The sequence below is a fragment of the Manis javanica genome, chromosome 13, assembly GCF_040802235.1.
Source record: "Manis javanica isolate MJ-LG chromosome 13, MJ_LKY, whole genome shotgun sequence".
In the NCBI taxonomy this organism is placed as follows: domain Eukaryota; kingdom Metazoa; phylum Chordata; class Mammalia; order Pholidota; family Manidae; genus Manis; species Manis javanica.
In genome coordinates this window covers 54,044,118-54,064,250 of record NC_133168.1, presented here as the reverse complement: position 1 = coordinate 54,064,250, position 20,133 = coordinate 54,044,118, and the positions used below count along the sequence as shown (strand labels likewise).

The 20,133-nt window shown below is 37.1% G+C and overlaps 1 protein-coding gene across 3 annotated transcripts in view; it reads left to right on the top strand.

Annotated features, from left to right (window-relative positions):
• Window positions 1–19,614, top strand: part of HBS1L (HBS1 like translational GTPase) — an 88,535-nt gene extending 68,921 nt beyond the window's left edge. For all 3 annotated transcript variants that reach the window (XM_017646993.3, XM_073219635.1, XM_073219634.1), the window contains 9 exons: window positions 2,244–2,318; window positions 2,862–2,979; window positions 3,401–3,469; window positions 6,577–6,681; window positions 8,849–8,939; window positions 9,358–9,466; window positions 15,029–15,129; window positions 17,678–17,822; window positions 18,944–19,614. In XM_017646993.3, the coding sequence (XP_017502482.2) occupies window positions 2,244–2,318; window positions 2,862–2,979; window positions 3,401–3,469; window positions 6,577–6,681; window positions 8,849–8,939; window positions 9,358–9,466; window positions 15,029–15,129; window positions 17,678–17,822; window positions 18,944–18,955 (825 nt within the window). In that variant the 3' untranslated portion in view covers window positions 18,956–19,614. The remainder of the gene's footprint in view (window positions 1–2,243; window positions 2,319–2,861; window positions 2,980–3,400; window positions 3,470–6,576; window positions 6,682–8,848; window positions 8,940–9,357; window positions 9,467–15,028; window positions 15,130–17,677; window positions 17,823–18,943) is intronic.
• The last annotated feature ends 519 nt before the right edge of the window (window positions 19,615–20,133 follow it).

Below are 20,133 nucleotides of genomic sequence, written 5' to 3'. Positions count from 1 at the left end.
CTGTGATCTCCTTCCGGACTTCATCCCACTGCTCTTGCATTTTTCTCTGCATCTCATCCCATTGCTCTTACATTTTTTTCTGCATCTCTGTCAGCATGTTCATGATTTTTATTTTGAATTCTTTTTCAGAAGGACTAGTTAGGTCTGTCTCCTTCTCAGGTGTTGTCTCTGTGATCTTTGTCTGCCTGTAGTTTTGCCTTTTCATGGTGATAGAGATAGTTTGCAGAGCTGGTACAAGTGACCGCTGGAAGAGCTTCCCTTCTTGTTGGTTTGTAGCCTTTTCCTGGGAGAATAGCGACCTCTAGTGGCTTGTGCTGGGCAGCTGTGCGCAGACAGGGCTTCTGCTTCCTGCCCAGTTGCTTTGGGGTTTATTTCCGCTGTTGCTGTGGGCTTGGCCTGGCTGGGGCTGTTCCTCCAAAATGGTGGAGCCCCGTTGGAGGGGGAGCAGCCAGGAGACTATTTATCTCCGTAAGGGGCCTCTGTGCTCCCTGCTGCCCAGGGGGTTAGAGTGCCCAGAGATCCCCAGATTCCCTGCCTCTGGTCTAAGTGACCTGTCCTGCCCCTTTAAGATTTCCAAAAAGCACTCTCCAAACCAAAACAACAACAGCAACAATGAGAGAGGGAACAGAAAGAAAGAGAAAAAAAAAAAAAAAAAGGAAAAAAAAGGAAAAAACAAGCGATTTTTTTTTTTTTTTTTTTTTGTCCTCAGGTGCCGGTCCCAGGCACCCGCTCACTGGTCCTGCTGCCCTGTCTCCCTAGCACCAGGGTCCCTGTCCTTTCAAGGCTTCCAAAAAGCACCCACCCACCGGTCCCCCAGGGAAGGAACGCTCAATATTCTTTGTCCTCTGGCACTGGTCCCACATACCCGCTCACCAGTCCCGCCGCCCTGCCTCCCTAGCACCGGGGTCCCTGTCCCTTCAAGGCTTCCAAAAAGCACTCGGCAAAAAGAGAGAAAAAAAAGGGGAAAAACGCGCGATTTCTTCCGTCCTCAGGTGCTGGTCTCAGGCACCCACCCACCGGTCCCACAGGGAAAAATGCGGGATATTCTTTGTCCTCAGGTGCCGGTCCCAGGCACCCGCTCACCAGTCCCGCCGCCCTGCCTCCCTAGCACCGGGGTCCCTGTCCCTTTTAGGCTTCCAAAAAGCACTCGCAGAAAAGAGAAAAAAAAAAGGGGGAAAAACGCGCGATTTCCTCTGTCCTCAAGTGCCGGTCTCAGGCACCCGCCCACCGGTCCCGCAGGGAAAAACGGGGGATATTCTTTGTCCTCAGGCGCCGGTCCCAGCCACCCGCTCACCAGTCCCGCCACCGTGCCTCCCTAGCACTGGGGTCCCCGTCCCTTCAAGGCTTCCAAAAAGCGCTCGCCAAAAAGAGAAAAAAAAAAAAGGGGAAAAACGCGCGACCTCCTCCGTCCTCAGGCACCGGTCTCAGGCACCCGCCCCCCGGTCTCGCAGGGAGAAACGCGGGATATTCTTTGTCCTCCGGCGCCGTTCCCAGGCACCTCCTCACCGGTCCCGCCACCCTGCCTCCCCAGCAACGGGGGCCCGTCCCTCTAAGGCTTCCAAAAGGCGCTCGCCAAAAAAAAAAAAAAAAAAAAAAAACCGCTCCGGTTTCTCTCCACCCGCCGGGAGCCGGGGGGAGGGGCGCTTGGGTCCCGCCGGGCTGGGGCTTGTATCTTACCCCCTTCACAAGGCGCTGGGTTCTTGCAGGTGTGAATGTGGTCTGGATGTTGTCCTGTGTCCTGTGGTCTCTATTTTAGGAAGATTTTTCTTTGTTATATTTTCATAGCTCTATGTGTTTTTGGGAGGAGATTTCCACTGCTCTACTCACGCCGCCATCCTGGCTCCGCCCTCATCTGCATTTTTTAAGACATAATCCTATTGTACACTTAACAGACCACAGTATAGTGTAAATACAACTTTTATATGCATGGGGAAGCCAAAATCATTTGACTCACTTTATTGTGATACTTGCTTTATTATGGTGGCCTGGAATTGAACCCACAGTATCTCTAAGGTCTGCCTGTATGTATTGGAGTTTGTTTCTAGGCTTTCTCTTGTAGGAAAAGTTACTTTTAATAGTAAGATCTGATATTCTGAGTTTAAATTTTAATAGATTTCATATTTAAAAGGAGTTCATATTTATATTTTATAGTCTTGATTATTTGTATTTCATTACAGAAATGTACATTTTATATATAGCATGGTCTGAAGCATAGTTTTAAAAATAAATTGGATCTTTATCAGGTTAATTGGCAACAAGAAAGGTTTCAAGAGATTACTGGAAAACTTGGGCACTTTCTTAAGCAAGCAGGTTTTAAGGTAAGATAAATTTGAATTATTTGGTTACTTTACTTAAGCCTTATCTTACTGATAAGAGAGTAAAAACTAATACTTTGATGTTCTTGTCTTGTTTAGTATATTTAATTTTTGTTTTTATTGCCCCCAGTATCATGTATATCCTATGTCTTTGGATCACTTCATCTTAGAAAATTGCAAATATTTCCTAAATTGGGTTAGGTTTAACAAATAAAAGGTTTTTTTCTTAGCTGTTAAATTAGGTGTGTAGCCTTGAGGAGGTCACAGAGAAATGTGGAAACTAGTAGAGGAATTTCCCAGCAAAAATGTGAAACTTGCTTATGTTACCAGGTAAAAACGCTTCAGTGTTTTGAAACAAGTTTGTAAGTTTCCCACAAAATAAAAAAAAGTTGGAAACTTTTGGATCAGATAACTTCTACTTTGTAGTGCTGTGATTTCTATTACTTTTTTGCTTTCACAGACTTGGTACAGTTATGGCAGTAACGAACCTTTTAACTTTTTAAAATAATATTGTGTTAATTTCATATATCCAATCTTTTTTAATAGGAAAGTGATGTAGCTTTTATCCCTACCAGTGGCCTCAGTGGTGAAAATCTAATCACAAGATCTCAGTCAAATGAACTGACAAAATGGTATAAAGGACTATGTTTATTAGAACAAATTGGTAAGAATACTACTGTACTAATTTAATGCATTATAAACTGGATATTAATATTAATTATTATTTAGAGTTCTTCATGGGAGGCAGTGTTGTGTATGAAAAAGCATAGGGTTTGTAGTCAGAGGAGTTTGGCTACCAGTTTTGAAATTACACGTAACATTTAAACTAATGCTCAGTTTTCCTTATTTAATTAATGAGGCTCATGCCCACCCTACCTACCTTATGTACTTTTGCCGACATTAAATGAGATACATGTGTGAAACAGTTCATAAACTAAAAAATGTGATATGAGTGACAGTCAATTTGCAATTAGTATTTATAAAAGAAGTTATTTTCTAGGAGTCATGCGACTATAGTGAGCTCACTGGACATGAATCAAAAATTACTTTTAAACTAAACCTTGCTTTCTTGCCATTTTTTCCAGATTCCTTCAAGCCCCCTCAAAGATCTATTGATAAGCCTTTTAGATTATGTGTATCTGATGTTTTCAAAGGTAGGTGCTTCTTCAGTATGGCCCCTGCCTTGCGGTTCTCTCCCAACCTCTTTTCTTGGATGAAATTATTATATTGTCTTCGTATTCTCCCTTCTTTATGCCAGTGTAGGATCATTTTCAAGTCAGTCTCAAAGTGCACAGTTCTAGTTACTTTAACTTCTAAGCCCAGAAAAATCTGCAGTTTACTCACCGTTTCCCCATCTCATACTCATCTTCCAGGTATGAAAATCCTTATTTTCTATCTTCCTAGCCTCGTGGTTTTTTTTTTCCCTCCCAATAGGTCCCTTAGTTTCCATACCCTCCAGCCAAACTGGATCATCTATTTCCTAACCATATAGGGTTTTTATTGCCACCATGTCTGCCCACGTTTTTGCTCTTCTCTCTCTTTACTTGACAATTTCCTACCCATCTGTAGCAGTCTGGGTCCAATCAGGAGATAGATACTACACATGGGTAAAAAGTGAAGTTTAATATGTTAATGTAATAAAAGAATGTCTATAAGATACAAGGAAACTATATGGTGCCCTAGGGCTAAGGAAGAGTACCCAAGGATGGACAAACTTAGGAGGGGTTCAGACCTTATTGGAAAAGGTATTATATTAAATATCTAAGAATTCATTCAACTTAATCGGTATAAGACCCTATGTAGAAAACTATAAGATGGAAATGGAATAAAAGATCTCAGTAAATAGAAGGATACAACATATTTGTATATTGGAATAATCAGTATGGTAGGGATGTCATTTGTCCCTCAAATCTCCATTATTGTGGAGCAGGCAGTGAAGAGTGGATTTGAAATTGAGCAGCAATAAATTGAGAACTGGCTAGCTCACCCACACACATCCTTAAGGTGTCCTTCTGGGTTCTCTCTATCCTCTATCATTGTGTTTTCCATGCAGGGTTGTAGTTGTTTCTGCACTGTTTATTTTACTTAGACTGCAAACTTCCTCAGGACAAGTACTTTCTCTTCTATATCTATATCTGCAGGACTTAGATCAGTGCCCAGCACAGAACACATGCTTAAGAAGTGAATGAACGAAGGTGCTTCATAAAAACCATTCAGTGAAATTGAAATTTATCCTTATTATTAGCTTCCTTATAGTAGAGGAAATATGGTAATTCTTTTCAAAATGCCTGTTATCTACTTAAAATGCAAGAGGTGCTTCATTTCTTTTTCATTAAGCTTGCTGACTATAGTTTTCATCACCCATTCTCTCTTCAAGCTGCTTCCGGGCACCAGCTAGCACAGCTCCCCTCTATGTGTTCCCACTGAGGTTACCTGGTGACCTCTTGGTTGCCTCAGTACATATTTTTCAATTTCTATTTTGCCTCCTTCTTACTTGAATGTGGTGTTCTTTCTGAGGCTCGTGGGCACATCTGCCTGGAAGCTGTTCTCCCTTGGTTTGTGTGACCCACTTTCCCCTGCTCTCCTGTGTGTCTGACTGACTGACTTCTCTGTACCTTCCCTGTGGGTCCTCTCTCTCTGTCTCTGAGCTGGTGTTCTACTGCTTCAGTCTTCTTCTTGCTCTGCATGCTTCCTTTGGACAGACATGCATGAGCTCACCTATCTCCTGCGTCTTGATGCTTCCCAGATCTGTACCTCCAACCCAGACCTATCTCACTCTCCAGCTATATATGCTAACTGCTCCTGGACATCTCCAGGGGAAGTGTGCTCCCCGAGTGCCATTCTCATGGAATTTGGGGTAATTGATGTGCTTTGAATGCATCTTTTCCTCCTGTATGGCTTGTAGACATACAAATTCTCCAAGGCTAAGATGGACCATGTTCCTTAGTTTCCTATCTCCCAGTTAATGCATCATCATCTCAGATTTCTCTTTTTGCTATCATCCCCATCACATCTCCGTCACAGTCAGTGTGTGCATTTCTGTCGACCTCCCCTCCCCTCTGACACAGATACACCATCATGCCACTTCTCTGTTCACAATTCTTTATTGTCTTCCCATTACTTAACTGAACATGAAATTCAAGTCTTAAGTGAGATTTATGGGACCTCTTTACTATTTGTCCCTTGCTTACCTCTGTAGGCTCATGTCTGCCTTTCCCTCATTATTCCATATGGTCTGATATAAATTCCACATAAATGACAAAGGGGTTTTAGCACATCCTGTGTTCAGTTAAGAGTCTGTGCCTTTGCAAATACACTTTCTTTCTTCCTCCTGCCTATACACAAAAGCTACCTGGTTAACTCCTGTTCTTTCTCCCTCTAAGTGCCCAGCTGAAGTATAATTTTTTTCTGTTGATTCTTTGGTGTACCTTTTCCTGTTTGCAATGTGTATTATAAATAGCATTTATTGCAGGAGACAGTAGAATTGTTTTGTCTTTGTCTTCACTAGTGTAAACTCCTTATAGAGAGGGGCTTATATTTTCATCTCTTTATTCCCAGAGTTTAGCACTGTGCCTGGTACTTAGTAGGCACTTACTAAGTATTTGGAAAAGGAATGAATTCCCCCTTTTTGTAGTAAGAATATTTTTATTTGTAAGAAAATCAAGAGTAGAAGGTGGTATGCCATATTTAGTAGATAGATTAAAAATTCTGTGCCGGTCCCCTCCCTGCTTCTGACCCACAGACAAGGGAGGAGACGCGATGAGATATTGAAGATCTGAAAGGGCCGGCCAGGGTACTCAAGGCGTAGCAGCGCAAGAGTGGTGCTGAGAGGCACCCTTCCTATTTATTGAGCAAATACATGTTAACAACAATAGAATTCTGTGTGGGGAACTTAATAGACAACTATCTACTAACTCTCAACTTAATCTTCGGCAGTCTCCAGTCTCCTGGGGTGCGACGTCTTACTTGGTATTGAAACAATAGCAAGGGCATTTAGGTCACAGAAACTGTTTTGGTCTTGTTTGTTCTGTTCCTGATCACTTATCAGGAATTACAGGAAAAATAATCAAGTCATATATGATTATACATTTGATTTCTATACTTGATTTATATATTAATCCCACAATTCTGAAATGTTCATTGCATAATGTTCATTGAACTGTTAGTTTTATATAACTACCAGGAAACTGTAGCTAACAGTATTAATCATCAGATAGCATTGCTATATGAATCATTATAAGATTTTGACATTATTTTGCAGATCAAGGATCTGGATTTTGTGTAACTGGCAAAATTGAAGCTGGTTATATCCAGTCTGGTGACCGACTACTAGCAATACCTCCTAACGAAACTTGTACTGCAAAAGGTATTCCTCTGCAAGATTCTTTTGCTAAACAACCCTAAAATTGAGACAGCAGATTTTTAAAAGTACTTCAGTTATTAACTCCAGAGTAAATAACCTCTTAGTGAAATTGTAACTGACTGTCAAAATGATACTAACTGTTGAAGGTAAAAATGTGAAAACATTAAACGATTTTTTCTGTTGTGACTATGTATATAAATGTTATAACATTCTAACTATGTAGCATCTCTTTTTTGCCACTGATTCAAGAAGCCTAGTTAGAATTTCACCAGATGTATAGACACCTGACAGATACATGTAAAGTAGTATTCAGTAGCAGAAATTAAATCTAACCCTCATCTGGCACTAAATAGTCAATGGTAAAGCAGACTGCTACAGTCTGTTGTTTTGAAATGTGTATTTCAGAATTACTGTAAGTTAACAGCTTGGATCATGTTTATACTGCCCCCCAAATCCCCCCCATAAAAGTTTTTTTTACAGCAACATCTAAGTAAGAAAATAAGATGCAAATGCAGAGAATCCTAATATTGAAAAGAGAAATTGAAGTGCCACAATTACTGTTTTTGTACACAGATCTAATATATGACCTTCCATGATGATTGTTAAATATATGTCTTCTAGTTATTTGACTTAAATGTACACATACTATTCTTTTCTGAATTCTGCTTAAACGTTTATAATTCTGTATTTACCTTAAACTAGCTTCCAGCTAAGCCTCTGATTTCAACATAAAACTGAATATCTGTTTTATTATATTATGAAAGAATATAATTTCTAACAATTTTAGGCTACAGTATAACCTACTGGGAATTAGAAGTTTTAAAAATATTTTTCAATACTTTGCCTTCTGTTGCTCTTATTTTTAGTTTATATCCAGAGTTTTACCTGACTAATTTATAAATTTGAATGAACATTTTGTTTGAATTAATTTGCTTACTTTAAAATCTGATATCTTAGAGATTGTAAGAAATTAATGACTATCTATTTAGGTAACAGTTCAACCTACATTTAAAGGTGAGTAAGGGAATGAAGGTTCTTAAGATAGATAAATATCTTATGTAGGCAGTGTAACATGATTGGGAGGAGAAAATGTGATCATTTTATATCACCTTTAGGAAAATTCATATTGTGAATTGAACTTCTAATAAGAAAGCTCTTCAAAATCCTAAGCTAAAGGCAACTCTATTGTATATAAGTAACTAACTCCTCTCTTCAGTTCTACATTTCATAGCAAAAATAAGTTCTCCTATAACTCCCAGAAAGTAAAAGAAACTTGCTTAAGAGTGTGCTATATGGGAAAAATAAGTATTTTTCAGAAAGATATGGATGAATTATAATTACTAAAAAACATGTCAATCAGGAACTCTTCCGCAGTGGTTGGCCTACATACTGTCTTTATCAAAAGGCTCAAGTTTCAATGGAAAGGAACTTATCCCATAGATTTGGAAAATACAAGATAACTTGTAAAAGCTTTGGATAAAGTAGCTGAGTATTGCCCTTTGCAGTTCTCCAGGATTATCCCTAGGTAATAAAGGCATGTAGCAACACCCAGGATCATTTTTAAGTTGAATTTTCATGCACTATTAATCTCCTCTTTTCTATATAACCAGTTACCATGGTGCATCTCTCTGGGGAGCAGTTCTTTTGAGCCAGGAATAATGGGGAGCCTGCCAAGAGCACCATCTGACTGAGCACTCATGCCCTATGGGTTACTGGCATATGTTTAGGTGGTTGTTAAATTAAAAGCAGAGCTCAAGAAAGTGAAATATTACTGGACACTGTCCTCAGTCCCATCTTATGTTATTAAAATAATTTAAACTGTATTATTATTCCTATGTCCATTAATATAAGATAAATTTTTGAATGGGGGCTGTTTAATGAATATACCAGTTGTGTAAATGAGTTAAAAAATCTTGACTGTATAAGCAGAAATCAGTCTTTTGCAGACAAAGATAAGTCACTTTATGTTTAGGGTGGTGTTCCAGAAGACTCAAGTCCGGAGGAAGTGTGTTTTCCTTAACGTTCACAGTTAGACTTCTCACTCTCAATCCATTCATATTGAAAATGATGAGTAGTGACTGAGGAGGCACGAATCAGCCAAATTCTCTTGGTTGTTATGGTTCAATATTGAGGTGTTTCACTGTGTGCTCTGGTTCTTACTCATTTCCAGGAATCACTCTGCACGATGAACCTGTTGATTGGGCAGCGGCAGGCGATCATGTTAGTCTTACGTTGGTTGGGATGGATATCATCAAAATCAAGTGAGTGAGAAAATGAGTTTTAAGCAACCATTTTTTGGGATATAGAACCTCAAAACACACAAATTTTGCAATTCACTAGCTCAGATGAAAGAATGAGTCTTAATTGTGAATATCATTTGGCCAGAAATAGGGACTTGTCAAAGTACAAGAATGATAAGCAAAACCTATTTAAAATGGAAATTAATAAATGTCAGTGCAGATACTTGACATGTTTTTTGAGTGAAAGCTGTAATGTATGAAAAATCATATAAGGTTAATAATGGTATAAAACCATGCTTTAACCCAGGAGGAAATATTTAGGAAAAGTCCCTAATTTACTTAATTGTTTTACTTTATAAGTGGTTTTAGAAGTATTCATGTTGGATGCATATTTATTTATTTCACAACTACCTTCTCTCCTTTTGTTTTTTGTTTACAGTGTTGGCTGCATATTCTGTGGTCCCAAAGAACCCATTAAAGCTTGCACTCGTTTCAGAGCCCGAATCCTCATCTTTAATATTGAAGTTCCTATCACTAAAGGATTTCCTGTAAGTTTCAGAATATTTCATGGTTATTGTTTTTATAAATTCAAAGTAACTCCATCTTAAAAAGTAGTAACTCTTTACAAGTGATGATGCTATAGTTATTGCCAGGTAATATTTAATACTCTTATCCAGAAAAACATAAAATTAGAATTAAGAAATCATTTTTATTTTGTTTTTTATCTTAATCTTTGAGCCTGGGGATTTTTCCAAAGAATCATTGAGAAGAATTTTCATAATCAATAGTGTACAAACTGTTGAAAATAATAAAAGCATCTAGAGAAAATGGTAGATATTTTTTTCTTGTCTTCTCAGGTTACCTGACTAATCTTAGATTGGGTCTTTCTGTTTTTGTTTTATTTTGATATGCTCATTTGTAGTTTTTCTGACTGTAAAAGTAGTACATCATTACAGAAAATTTTGGAAAGCACACTCAAGATAATAAGGTTCTATAATTGCATAATCCATAAATATCTACTCTTTACATTTCAGTGTATTTTTATGTGTATATTTTGTCCACTCATTGGTGTTTATGGGTATATTCTAAGGGTGCTTGACATAGGGTAAACTTTATGCTGAAGTAACACTTTCAGACCCTGCATGCTGTGAGATTGGTTTGCAGGTTATCATTGGCCAGTATCATTTGAACATATACATTTATGGGAAGAGGGGAATTTTATTCTATACTGTTACTCATCTAGAAAAAATGAATTCCTTTTTTTAATGTGTAATTTTTTTCAGTTATTTGGGGCCATACTCTATAGTTTGGCACCTTGCTTTTACCATTTAACAACTGAGCACTTTCCCATTAGAAATTTTTTCTTGATCAGCTTATGTAGTACAGATTGTGCACAATAAAAAGTGTTTCTCAATGGAATTAAATGGCTTGCCTTTGAAAATGTAAACAGGTCACCTTTCCCATTTGATGCATCTTTGAAGTAAATTAAGAGAGTAATAATAATTGGCCTTTAAATTTTATTTCAGTTAGTGACAGTGTTTCAGAGGTTGGGAATAAATTAAGCTCATTTAAATTCATTTTATACTTACACATGTTTGAGATAACCATGTGCTGGGTTTATAATTCTTTGTTGTTATTTCTATGTATTTGATCATATAAAAATTATATTTATAAGATACTGTTTAAATTCTTTAGTTTTATAATTGTAGTACATTTCTCCCATATGCTAAAAAAGGCATAAAAGCTTCTCTCCAAAGAAATTATTATACTTGGAAATCTTTAATTTTTAAATATTCAAAATCCGTGAATTTTGATGGGCAAGAAACCACAGCTTAATTGCTATGAACTGTTGGCACTCATTCTTAGAAAGCAGTATGTCCATTGAGGAGCCACTGGAGAGACTGGTTACTGCATAATTTTACTCAGACAGCAATAATTTTTGCCAATGGAGAGGTAGCAAGGTCAAAAGGTCAGTAGTTACTTTGAATAGTAATACTGTTTTCCTGTCCTCTGTAGTTTCTTAAAATTAAGTGTGGATTGAAAGTTTTTTGGTGCTGCTTTCTGAGATTCCTCCTGTGTGTATTGATTCACGAATGCCAAGATGAAATTTGTTTCAGAAGAAATGGTTATGTTTTATCATTCAATCCACTCACTGTTGGGAGAAACCTTCATTTTTTTAAACCAAGAAGGGCATCTAAGCAATTAAAATTTCACTGTTTAGGGACTAATGCCTTAATGCTACATAAAAATATTTGTTTCCTTTGCTTTATATGGTTAGTTCTTTATATTTAATAAGAAAAAATAGAGGAATGGATTATCTTCAACTAAATTAATGTTTTTTAAATTTACTTTGGTAAAAATATTTATCACATAAAATTTACCATATTTAAGTTTACCATTTGGTGGCATTATATATTCACATGGCTGTGCAACCATCAACATCCATCTCCAGAACTTTTTCCCCATCCCAAACTGAAACTATGTACCCATTAAGCAATAACTCCCTATTATTCTTTCCCCCATCTCCTGGTAGCTGCTATTCTTTCTTTCTTTCTCTGTAAGTTTGTCTAATTTATGTACCTCGTGTAGGTGGAATCATTCAGTATTTGTCCTTTTGTGTCTGACTTATTTCACTTAGCATAATGTTTTCAAGGTTCATGCATGTTGTAGCACGTGTCAGAATTTCATTTGTTGTTAATGCTGAATAATATTCCATTGTGTGTTTGTACGACATTTTGATTATCCATTCATCTGTTAATGGACAGTTGAGTTGTTTCCATCTTTTGGCAATTGTGAATGATACTTATGTGAACGTTGATAGGTAAGTATCTGTGTGAACCCCTGCTTTCAGTTATTTTGGATATATACCAAGGAGTGGAATTGCTGGATCATATGGTAATTCAGTGTTCTTAATTTTGGTGAATCCCAGTTTATTTACTTTGTCTTTGTTGGTTATAATTTTGGTGTCATATCCAAGAAATCATTGCCAGATTCAACATCATTTTTCCCTCTATTTTCATGTAAGAGTTTTATAGTTCTAATTCTTTTGCTTAGTTCTTTGACTTACACTGAGTTAATTTTTATATAATGTTTAAGATAAGACTTCATCTTCATTCTTTTGTATATGGTTATAGACTTTTCCCAGCACCATTTATTGAAAAGACTGTCCTTTCTCTATTGAATAGTTTTGGTACCATAGTTGCAAACCAAATGACCATATATGCATTGATAATTTAAAAATACAGGTTTTTTAAATTGAGGAAAGGAATAATTTGACTTCTTTTTGCCACCTAACATATAGCCCACTATAGTTTACAAAAACTAGATAATTTGATTGTCACAATCCCACATGAAGTACAGAGTCCCAACTCTTATCAGAAGCTCTTAAAGCTAGTATATTTCAGAATTCAGAAATGTTCAGATTTTCAAAAGGTGATACGGTGCATGCATGTTTTGGAAAGCCCCTAACAAAATGGGTCAGCACCCTGTAATAAAACATACTAATATTTCTGCACCACAACTTACTGGTATTATATTAAGTGAAATAAATAAGGATTATAAGTTGCCTCACTTAAATGGTTTATAACAGAATTTGGAAAAAACCTAGGTTGTCAGTCTTTTGAGATTTTGGAATTGCAGATAAGAGATTAGGGTATGTCTCCATTTACGAATGAGGAACTAGAGACTCTGAGAGGCTGTGACTACCTGAGTAGTAAGTGATTCAGCCAACACTCACACTTTAGCACCTTTTGCTCTGAAATCCAATACTTTTTGCCCCCCTTTACATTATACTGTATGGCTTTGAATATTAGGTGCTTTTGGTTATATATAATATGAACGAAAATGTTAAAATAGTGTACAGTTCTTCCCATTTATCTGCATGTAAATTTTGTTACTCATGTGTTCAATGAGTATTTTGTTTGAGCTACTATCTGTTAGACACTCTGACGATAGAAAAACAAAAAGAACCTAACCCATACTGCCACAAGCCATTTCTCATCCACCCTGATTTTACCCTGGAACCCACAGTAACTTACAAAGGTTAGAAGGAACCTGATTAGGTTCATGTGTCTCTGTTCTTTCAAATTTGACAAGCCAGGGAGAATAGTACCAGTTTCCTTGTCACACCCTAGTTGAATGAAGGAATCCTGATCTTTGCTGCAAAAGAGAGGTTTCTTAAGATATGTGATTTATGTTACTTTTATGTTACATTTATGTTATATTGGTGCAGTTTGAGAACTGATTCCATCTACATGCACAGACATGGCTCTCACCACTTGACCATGCATAGTGGAAGTTTTCCTTTTTCCGGACAGTTAATTTTTTTCTGTAATCTTTCTAGTTCATAGCGCCATTGATACAGTCAAATGGCATTGAAAAAGAAAACAAATTTGCCTTTGTAGAGTAAAGGAGGTCCAGCTGAACCTTCAAAAAAAATCAGCCAACCAGCCCATGTGACTGGTTTTCTCCATGTGTTTCAGGTGTTCTTTATTCCTTTCTTCTTCCATACATTTCACCAGTATTTACTGAGTGCAAATTGAATGTCTGTCACTGGTATACCATAGTTCCTTTTACTCAGAGAGCCCGTATGTGTACGGGATGATGAGATTTTAAACTAGCAGTTACAATAAAAGTGAGATGTATAGTGCGATCATGGGACATAAAGGAAGGGTATCTAGCTCAGACCAGGAGTTCAGGATTCTTGCAGGAGGTGATGGTATGTTGGAAGGAGAGATAGAGCAGGATGAGTAGGAGCTAACCAAATGAAGATGCAGGGAAGGGAGGGTGTTTTCTAGCCAGAGACCAGAGTATGTGTAAAATCCAAAAATTTAAAAAGGGCTTGGTGCATGTATTGAATGAAATCTCTGTATGTCTGGAGCACAGAATACAAGAGAGGATGGAGAAAGATGAGACTGGGGAGAGAGGTGAGTTAAGGGTCAGATTGAGAAGGGACTTGGTGCCTTATAGTGAAATTTATGTTCCCATGATTTTAAGATGCAAGAATGTATCGTTAAGTTTGTATTTTAGAAAACATGTATGGTAGATACATGAAGAATGGGTTGTAGAAGTATAGAAGTGGTGTCAGAGACCAAGAAGGAGCCCATATTTTAATTCAGATGAGATGATTATTCTGGTCTACTTTTGTGAGTCCAGAAGAAAGAACGGATTATCAAAGTGCTAATTGAATGACTTGGTTTTTAGAGTTCCCATCCAGGATTGTGCATTCACAAGTCCCTCTTGTTTTTTCAATGTGCAAATTAAACCAGTTAAACTTTGCTGTGTATTTGGTCTTTCCATTCTACCCAAACCGTAGACATATTGCATACTCAGTGCTTGTTACCTGAAGGAGGATAGTCTGCCTAACTGACTCCAGTTGACCTCAGCATAAAATTCATATCTGACACATATCACCACACCTTAAGTTCTTTAATCTTTTTGATATTATTCCTTATATATAGAACATGAACATACTAGCTAATATATAAGGTCACCAATTAACTGAATGTTTGCCCCACTTTAAAAATAGCATGATCTGATTTTCCTCATTTTAGTGATGAGGACTCTGCAGTTGGGGATGTTGGGGGGGAAGGGTCCTGTTATAGGACTTGCCCTAAATCCTACAGTAGGGAAGTGTTGGGTTAAGATCTGAACTCATACCTCTGCCTACAAAGCCTGTCTACAGGATCCCTATATTGTATTCTCATTATCCATCCATGAATATGTTAATTACTGCTGAATACCACATGCTTTCTTTTCCCTCATTTTTCTGATGAAACTTTTCACTTTTGTTGAACATGTTCTATAGCAGGCACTATCTGCATCCTCATCATATTGAATTCTCATCAAGCCCTGTAAGGAAGGTTATGCAGTTTGCTAAACATCATGCAATAAGTGGTAGAGGAGAATTTGGAACTGCTTACTGTGATCTTTTCCTTTACTAAGTTAAGGAAAAACCTGATTGTAGAGTGGTGGGACCTAGAGAAAGCACCTGAAGACCCTGACAGACTCCAGGCAGGCTGCTGAGTTTAATACGGCTCAACATGAGTGCCCAAAAAAAGGTCCAGGGATGCTGTGGTAAAGAGTTTTTAGTGTTACAATTTTTGTTTTAGGTGCTGTTACACTACCAAACTGTCAGTGAACCTGCTGTTATTAAACGATTGATTAGCGTCTTAAACAAAAGTACCGGTGAAGTCACGAAGAAGAAGCCTAAGTGAGTGTTTTAATGTACAAATAGTAAACACAAGCAGTTTAAGCCAATTTCTTACAGATGAATTCATTTATATACTATTTGTTTTTGTGGTAAGTGAACTCTGTTTTTACTTGATCCAGAAATTATTTTGTTCAAGGACTAGACTAAAACACCAAAGCAAATATTTAAGCTCCTATTTAGGTATGAATGCTAGATGTAATTTCTGTTCTTTAGGGTGGTGGTCGGGTGTGAATTGCAAATAAAAATGTAAATATAAATTTACATGTATGTATCAAGCCCTAGATACTGACCTTATAAAAGTAAAGGTATTCAAATAGAACTACATTTTTAAAGATGAATTTGAATTATGCCTAGCTGCTGGATGCAAAACTTTCTTGTCACTTTCTTAATGTGAATCATTCCCTATGTTAAGAACATCCCGGGAAGAAAGTGAACTACATACTCTGCAGCTCCTAGTTTTTTCCCACCCAGGAAGTATGTTCTTTCTGCTCAAAGTCTGCCTAGAGCCTGAAATTGAAGCGACCACCACCATGTTAGTCCCCTCTGATCACCATTAGGATCTAGGTCTATGGATGGACAGTTCCTCTGTGGCTGGGACAAGGCTGGCATTTTCAAAGGAAGTGCTTCCTGAGAAACTTTTCTTACCCTTATTCAAGTAAAGGCTAACCACAGTTTGGCTTGGCTGCTTCAGCGTTGGGGTTTTCCTCACTTCACCCCTATGGGGAATCCCACCCAAAATCCCCTTTTTTCAGCCCTTGAGTGTTCCTCCTCACTTGCACCTGTGTAAGAGGCCCGAGGGGGTTAATGGGTTAAAGGGCTGCAGGGGGAAGAGAATCTGCACCCTGCTCTCCACCAGGGCCTGCTTCTCTGGCAAGGAGGAAGAGAGGGCTGCTGAATCTCTCTCCTCAAGATAGTTCTTTATTTTCAACTTGAGTCTTTAGCTTCTAACATGACTGTTGGTGTAATGTTCTGAGAAATGTGATAGAACTAATGGTTCACATTTCTTGAGGACAGCTGTTTTCTGTGCTCTGGCATGAATGCTTGCATAGGGTTTATATTCTCAGAAACCATATGAAGCAACTACTATTATTTTTCCCATTTTTCAGATGAGGAAACGGAGGCTTTGAGAGGTTATATAATATGTTATAAGGTCACAAAGCTAACAAGTTGGAGAGCCAGGATTCTAACCCATTCACTTGGTTCACAGAGCTCTATACTTTTTGACAGGAGCCAGGTTGTTTGACCCAGACAAGCGGTTTGGAGAGTTCTCAATCTGAAATTGGTTTATCATTTCTAATTTTGGATTTACCCCTCCCTGCTCCTGCTACAAACTCCTAGCTCCATGAGACGAGGTCTTAATATATTCTCATGTTAGTTTTCCCTGCCACCTTATTTGCAGCTTAGTCCTTTTCTCTTACTTTGCCCCAATACTGGCCCTTCCCCTTCATTTCTACTTCAGGCACATTGTAGACTTGATTGCTTTATGTGGGATGGAATCAGACTTTCTAGAAACCAAATTAAGGGCAAATTATGAATATATTAGATGCTCTCCTCCCTAAGGAATAGGACTTTGGCTGAAATTGTCCAAAACCAGTATTTGGAAATTTTGGAATACTTTTTCAGAAAGTTGTTTGGCTTATTTGAACTGTCTGTCCCTGAACTAATCTTTCAAAAGGGGGTTTATGATTGCTGTCCTCTATCCTCCCAGAGAACATAAAAATTGAGTGAGAGGACATTTTCAAGTTGTCCCCTTTTGGGTTCTGCTTCTGTTAGTAAGTCAAGGTGAGGCCAGTGCACAAGGATTTTTGTTTGTTTGCTTGCTTGTTTGTATAAAACTGTTTGCAATCAGGCCTATGCCCCATCCTCCTTCATTTCCTACAAACATCATATTGTGGAAAAATCTTTTGTGACTTTTGTCCTGAACTTGTTAAAGAATCACTATTCCTATGTGAGGGAAGAGAGAAAAGGTAGATATTTAGAGTAGTGTGTTGGCATTAGGTAATTCCTTGAAAGGTAACTTCCTAACAAATAATCCACCAATTAGAATTTTACTAGAGAAGACACAGGGCATTGTATTCTTCTTTTAAAATGCAAATGCCTTACTTCCTTTATTAGATAACTGAACGTCTCAATTTCATGAGGAAATGAAAGGGAAGGCTTGGTGGAGGGCCTTGAGCACTTTAGGTTACAGGGTCCTTCAAGAGATGAGTTGTATGTGGAAGATTGGTTTAAAAATGTGTGTGTGTGTGTGTGTGTGTGTGTGTGTGTGTGTGTGTGTGTGTGTGTGTATGACACACACATATATATATCTACTAGCTAATATTTCTTTAATCTAGCATTACTCCTCTCATTTTTTTCAACTAACACAGAAGAAAGTCATTTATTTTCATTTTAAGAGAAACCTTTTGTTTTTTTTCTCAGGTTTTTGAAAGAATTAAGTTGATTTGTTGATTGATAATGACATTTACTTTTCAGGTTGCTTTTATACTTACTCAACTCTCCTGGATATCCATTTGTTCTGTTTCTTTTCTTTTCTTTTTTTTGATAGATTGCTGAGCAAAGGCCAGAATGCTTTGGTAGAGCTACAGACACAAAGACCAGTCGCACTTGAGCTGTATAAAGACTTTAAAGAGCTGGGGAGATTCATGCTGCGTTACAGTGGTTCCACGATAGCTGCTGGTGTAGTCACTGAGGTATTTTAAAGTGATTGATTATGTATCCATGGTTATGATGTGTTTTCTCTTCCTATTTTTAAGAATTAAGATTGAGTTTTTGTGGCTTAAGGGGAACATGGTTATAGCATCAGAATAAAATTTTGAAATTTATTCTAAAGAATGAAAAGAGTGATGAGAAGAAAATGTTTTGTGCTAGAACTTCTTATAGTAAGACTTCCAAATCTTCTCCTCCACCCAGTTGTAGTGTGCAAAATTAAAATAAGTCTGTTGAAGAATAGATCTGTAAATAGGTACTCTAGATTATAAGAATACAGACTTCGAGTCAAATGAAGTGGAGGTGGTGATTTAGCTTAATAGAAGAGACCTCATTAAATTTTTCTTTAAATAGCTGGCTCTCAGTGCATTTGAATGTTTCATTCAGAATGTTCAGTTAACATACTAGTAATATTTCTGAAACATACCTATTATATAATATAAGGTACAATTGAGTTTTGGAGAAAATAGCCAGAAATTAATCAGAAAATGTCAGTAATTAAAATTTTTCTTCCAACGGGGGCTTCCTTACTTCATAAGATTGTTTCCTGCATAGAACCTGTTCAGTTCATTTAGCTGGATGTATACCTTGAACATAAAGGTTTAGGTTATCAAAATTCAGTTATATGTGTGTCACATAAAAGACTCTGGAGTTAGACTGCCCAAGTTTGTGTTACTGTTCCACTAATTCCTAGCAGCACAAGTACATTTTTCCTTCCATTTATTTGGCTGTAAACACAAGGTAATAGAATCTACCTCCTAGAGTCATGAAATGAAATGATCTGTACAAAAAGCACTTGGCACAGTGATTGGCACATATAAAGCATTCAGTAAAGGCTGATATCATCGTCATTAACATCTGTTTAATCTGTCAAAGCAGTCCTTATAAAAGAGCATTCTAAAAATAAGATAGTGTCTTGTGTAAAATAATGGGAAGATTATAGTAAATCTCAGAAATGATATGACTATTCAAAAGAAGGGAAGGAAAAAGTTGTAGGAAAAAAGTTTCATATTGCTGTAATGATCATTTCACTGCCATTTTCCTTTTTCTTAAAATGTAATCAATTAAATTATAGCAAATATGTGTTTGTTTTTTCCTTTTACAGATTAAAGAATGATGGGTCAGGATTTCTGCCATTTTCCAAAAGCTTGAAATAGCTAGCCTCTGTTTTTAAAGAATCCAGTTGCTCAATTAAAGGAACAACGTGCAATTGATATTTTTTAAATGAGAGGAAAATTAAAGCTATTCAGCTGCAAAGAAGTATTAATTACCACTCCTGAAAAATATTTCAAGTTGCCAGTTGGCAAAGAGAGGCTAATATTGCACTTTCATAAAAAACAAAATCTTTCCCTTTGAAATCTTAGTAAATGGATTTGCTTTGCTGAGATTTACGGAAACTATCAGAATTGTGTGTTAGAAGATATTGAATCATCGTGAAGTGAACTCTACTTCCAGCCAGACCACAAAATGTTTACAGTTCTCTCTTCTGATTTTCAACTCTACTGCACACATTTTAAGGAAAAATAACTAAGTTGAGTTGTTGAGGTAGTTAATATTTGACCTGAGCAATTTTGTTTTAGTAAACTCTAAGAAAAGATTTGCTGAAGCTTATAATAAAGGTATTTTGTGTTGAGCATAAGAATGTTCTTCCTTCAGCAAGTAAACTTTTTTGAAAGCTTCATTTGGAATGAGTGGAAACTGTTTCTCTGGTAATCAAACTTATTTAAGATGTAAAGCCAGCTAATAAAATGCCTTAGTTTGAGCATAACAGCAAAATGTGTTTTGTTTCTTAGTTGCTTGTGAGATTCTCTACCACTATTGATAAATATGACTTGGGGATTTTACAGGATTTTTTTTCACCCAAATGATTCTCAACTCTTTCATGTGAATTTTTTCATTTTATCCTCATAGCTGATCAAATTGAATCTCACCCATTTCTAACCATAACTTAACTTTATCTTTCCCATTTTCACTTTTAAAATTACATATATGATGACTTTATCTTGCATACCTTATGGACTGTAAGTCCCCTCTAAGTGTCATGTTTTCTTTAAAGTTTAAACAACAAAGTCAAAGGTATATTTAGTTAACAAGTATTTGATGACCTGCCTCTTGGGTACAAGTAACTTTCCTCAGCTGATCCTGGGACTCTGATCTGATGGACTATATGATATTTTTTTTTTATTGGGAAATGGTGTGATTTATATATTGACGACTTGACATAAACAACAGTATTCCTTCTTTTTAATTGAAGAATAGTATCTATATGGTAAAGTGCACAGAACATAAATGTGC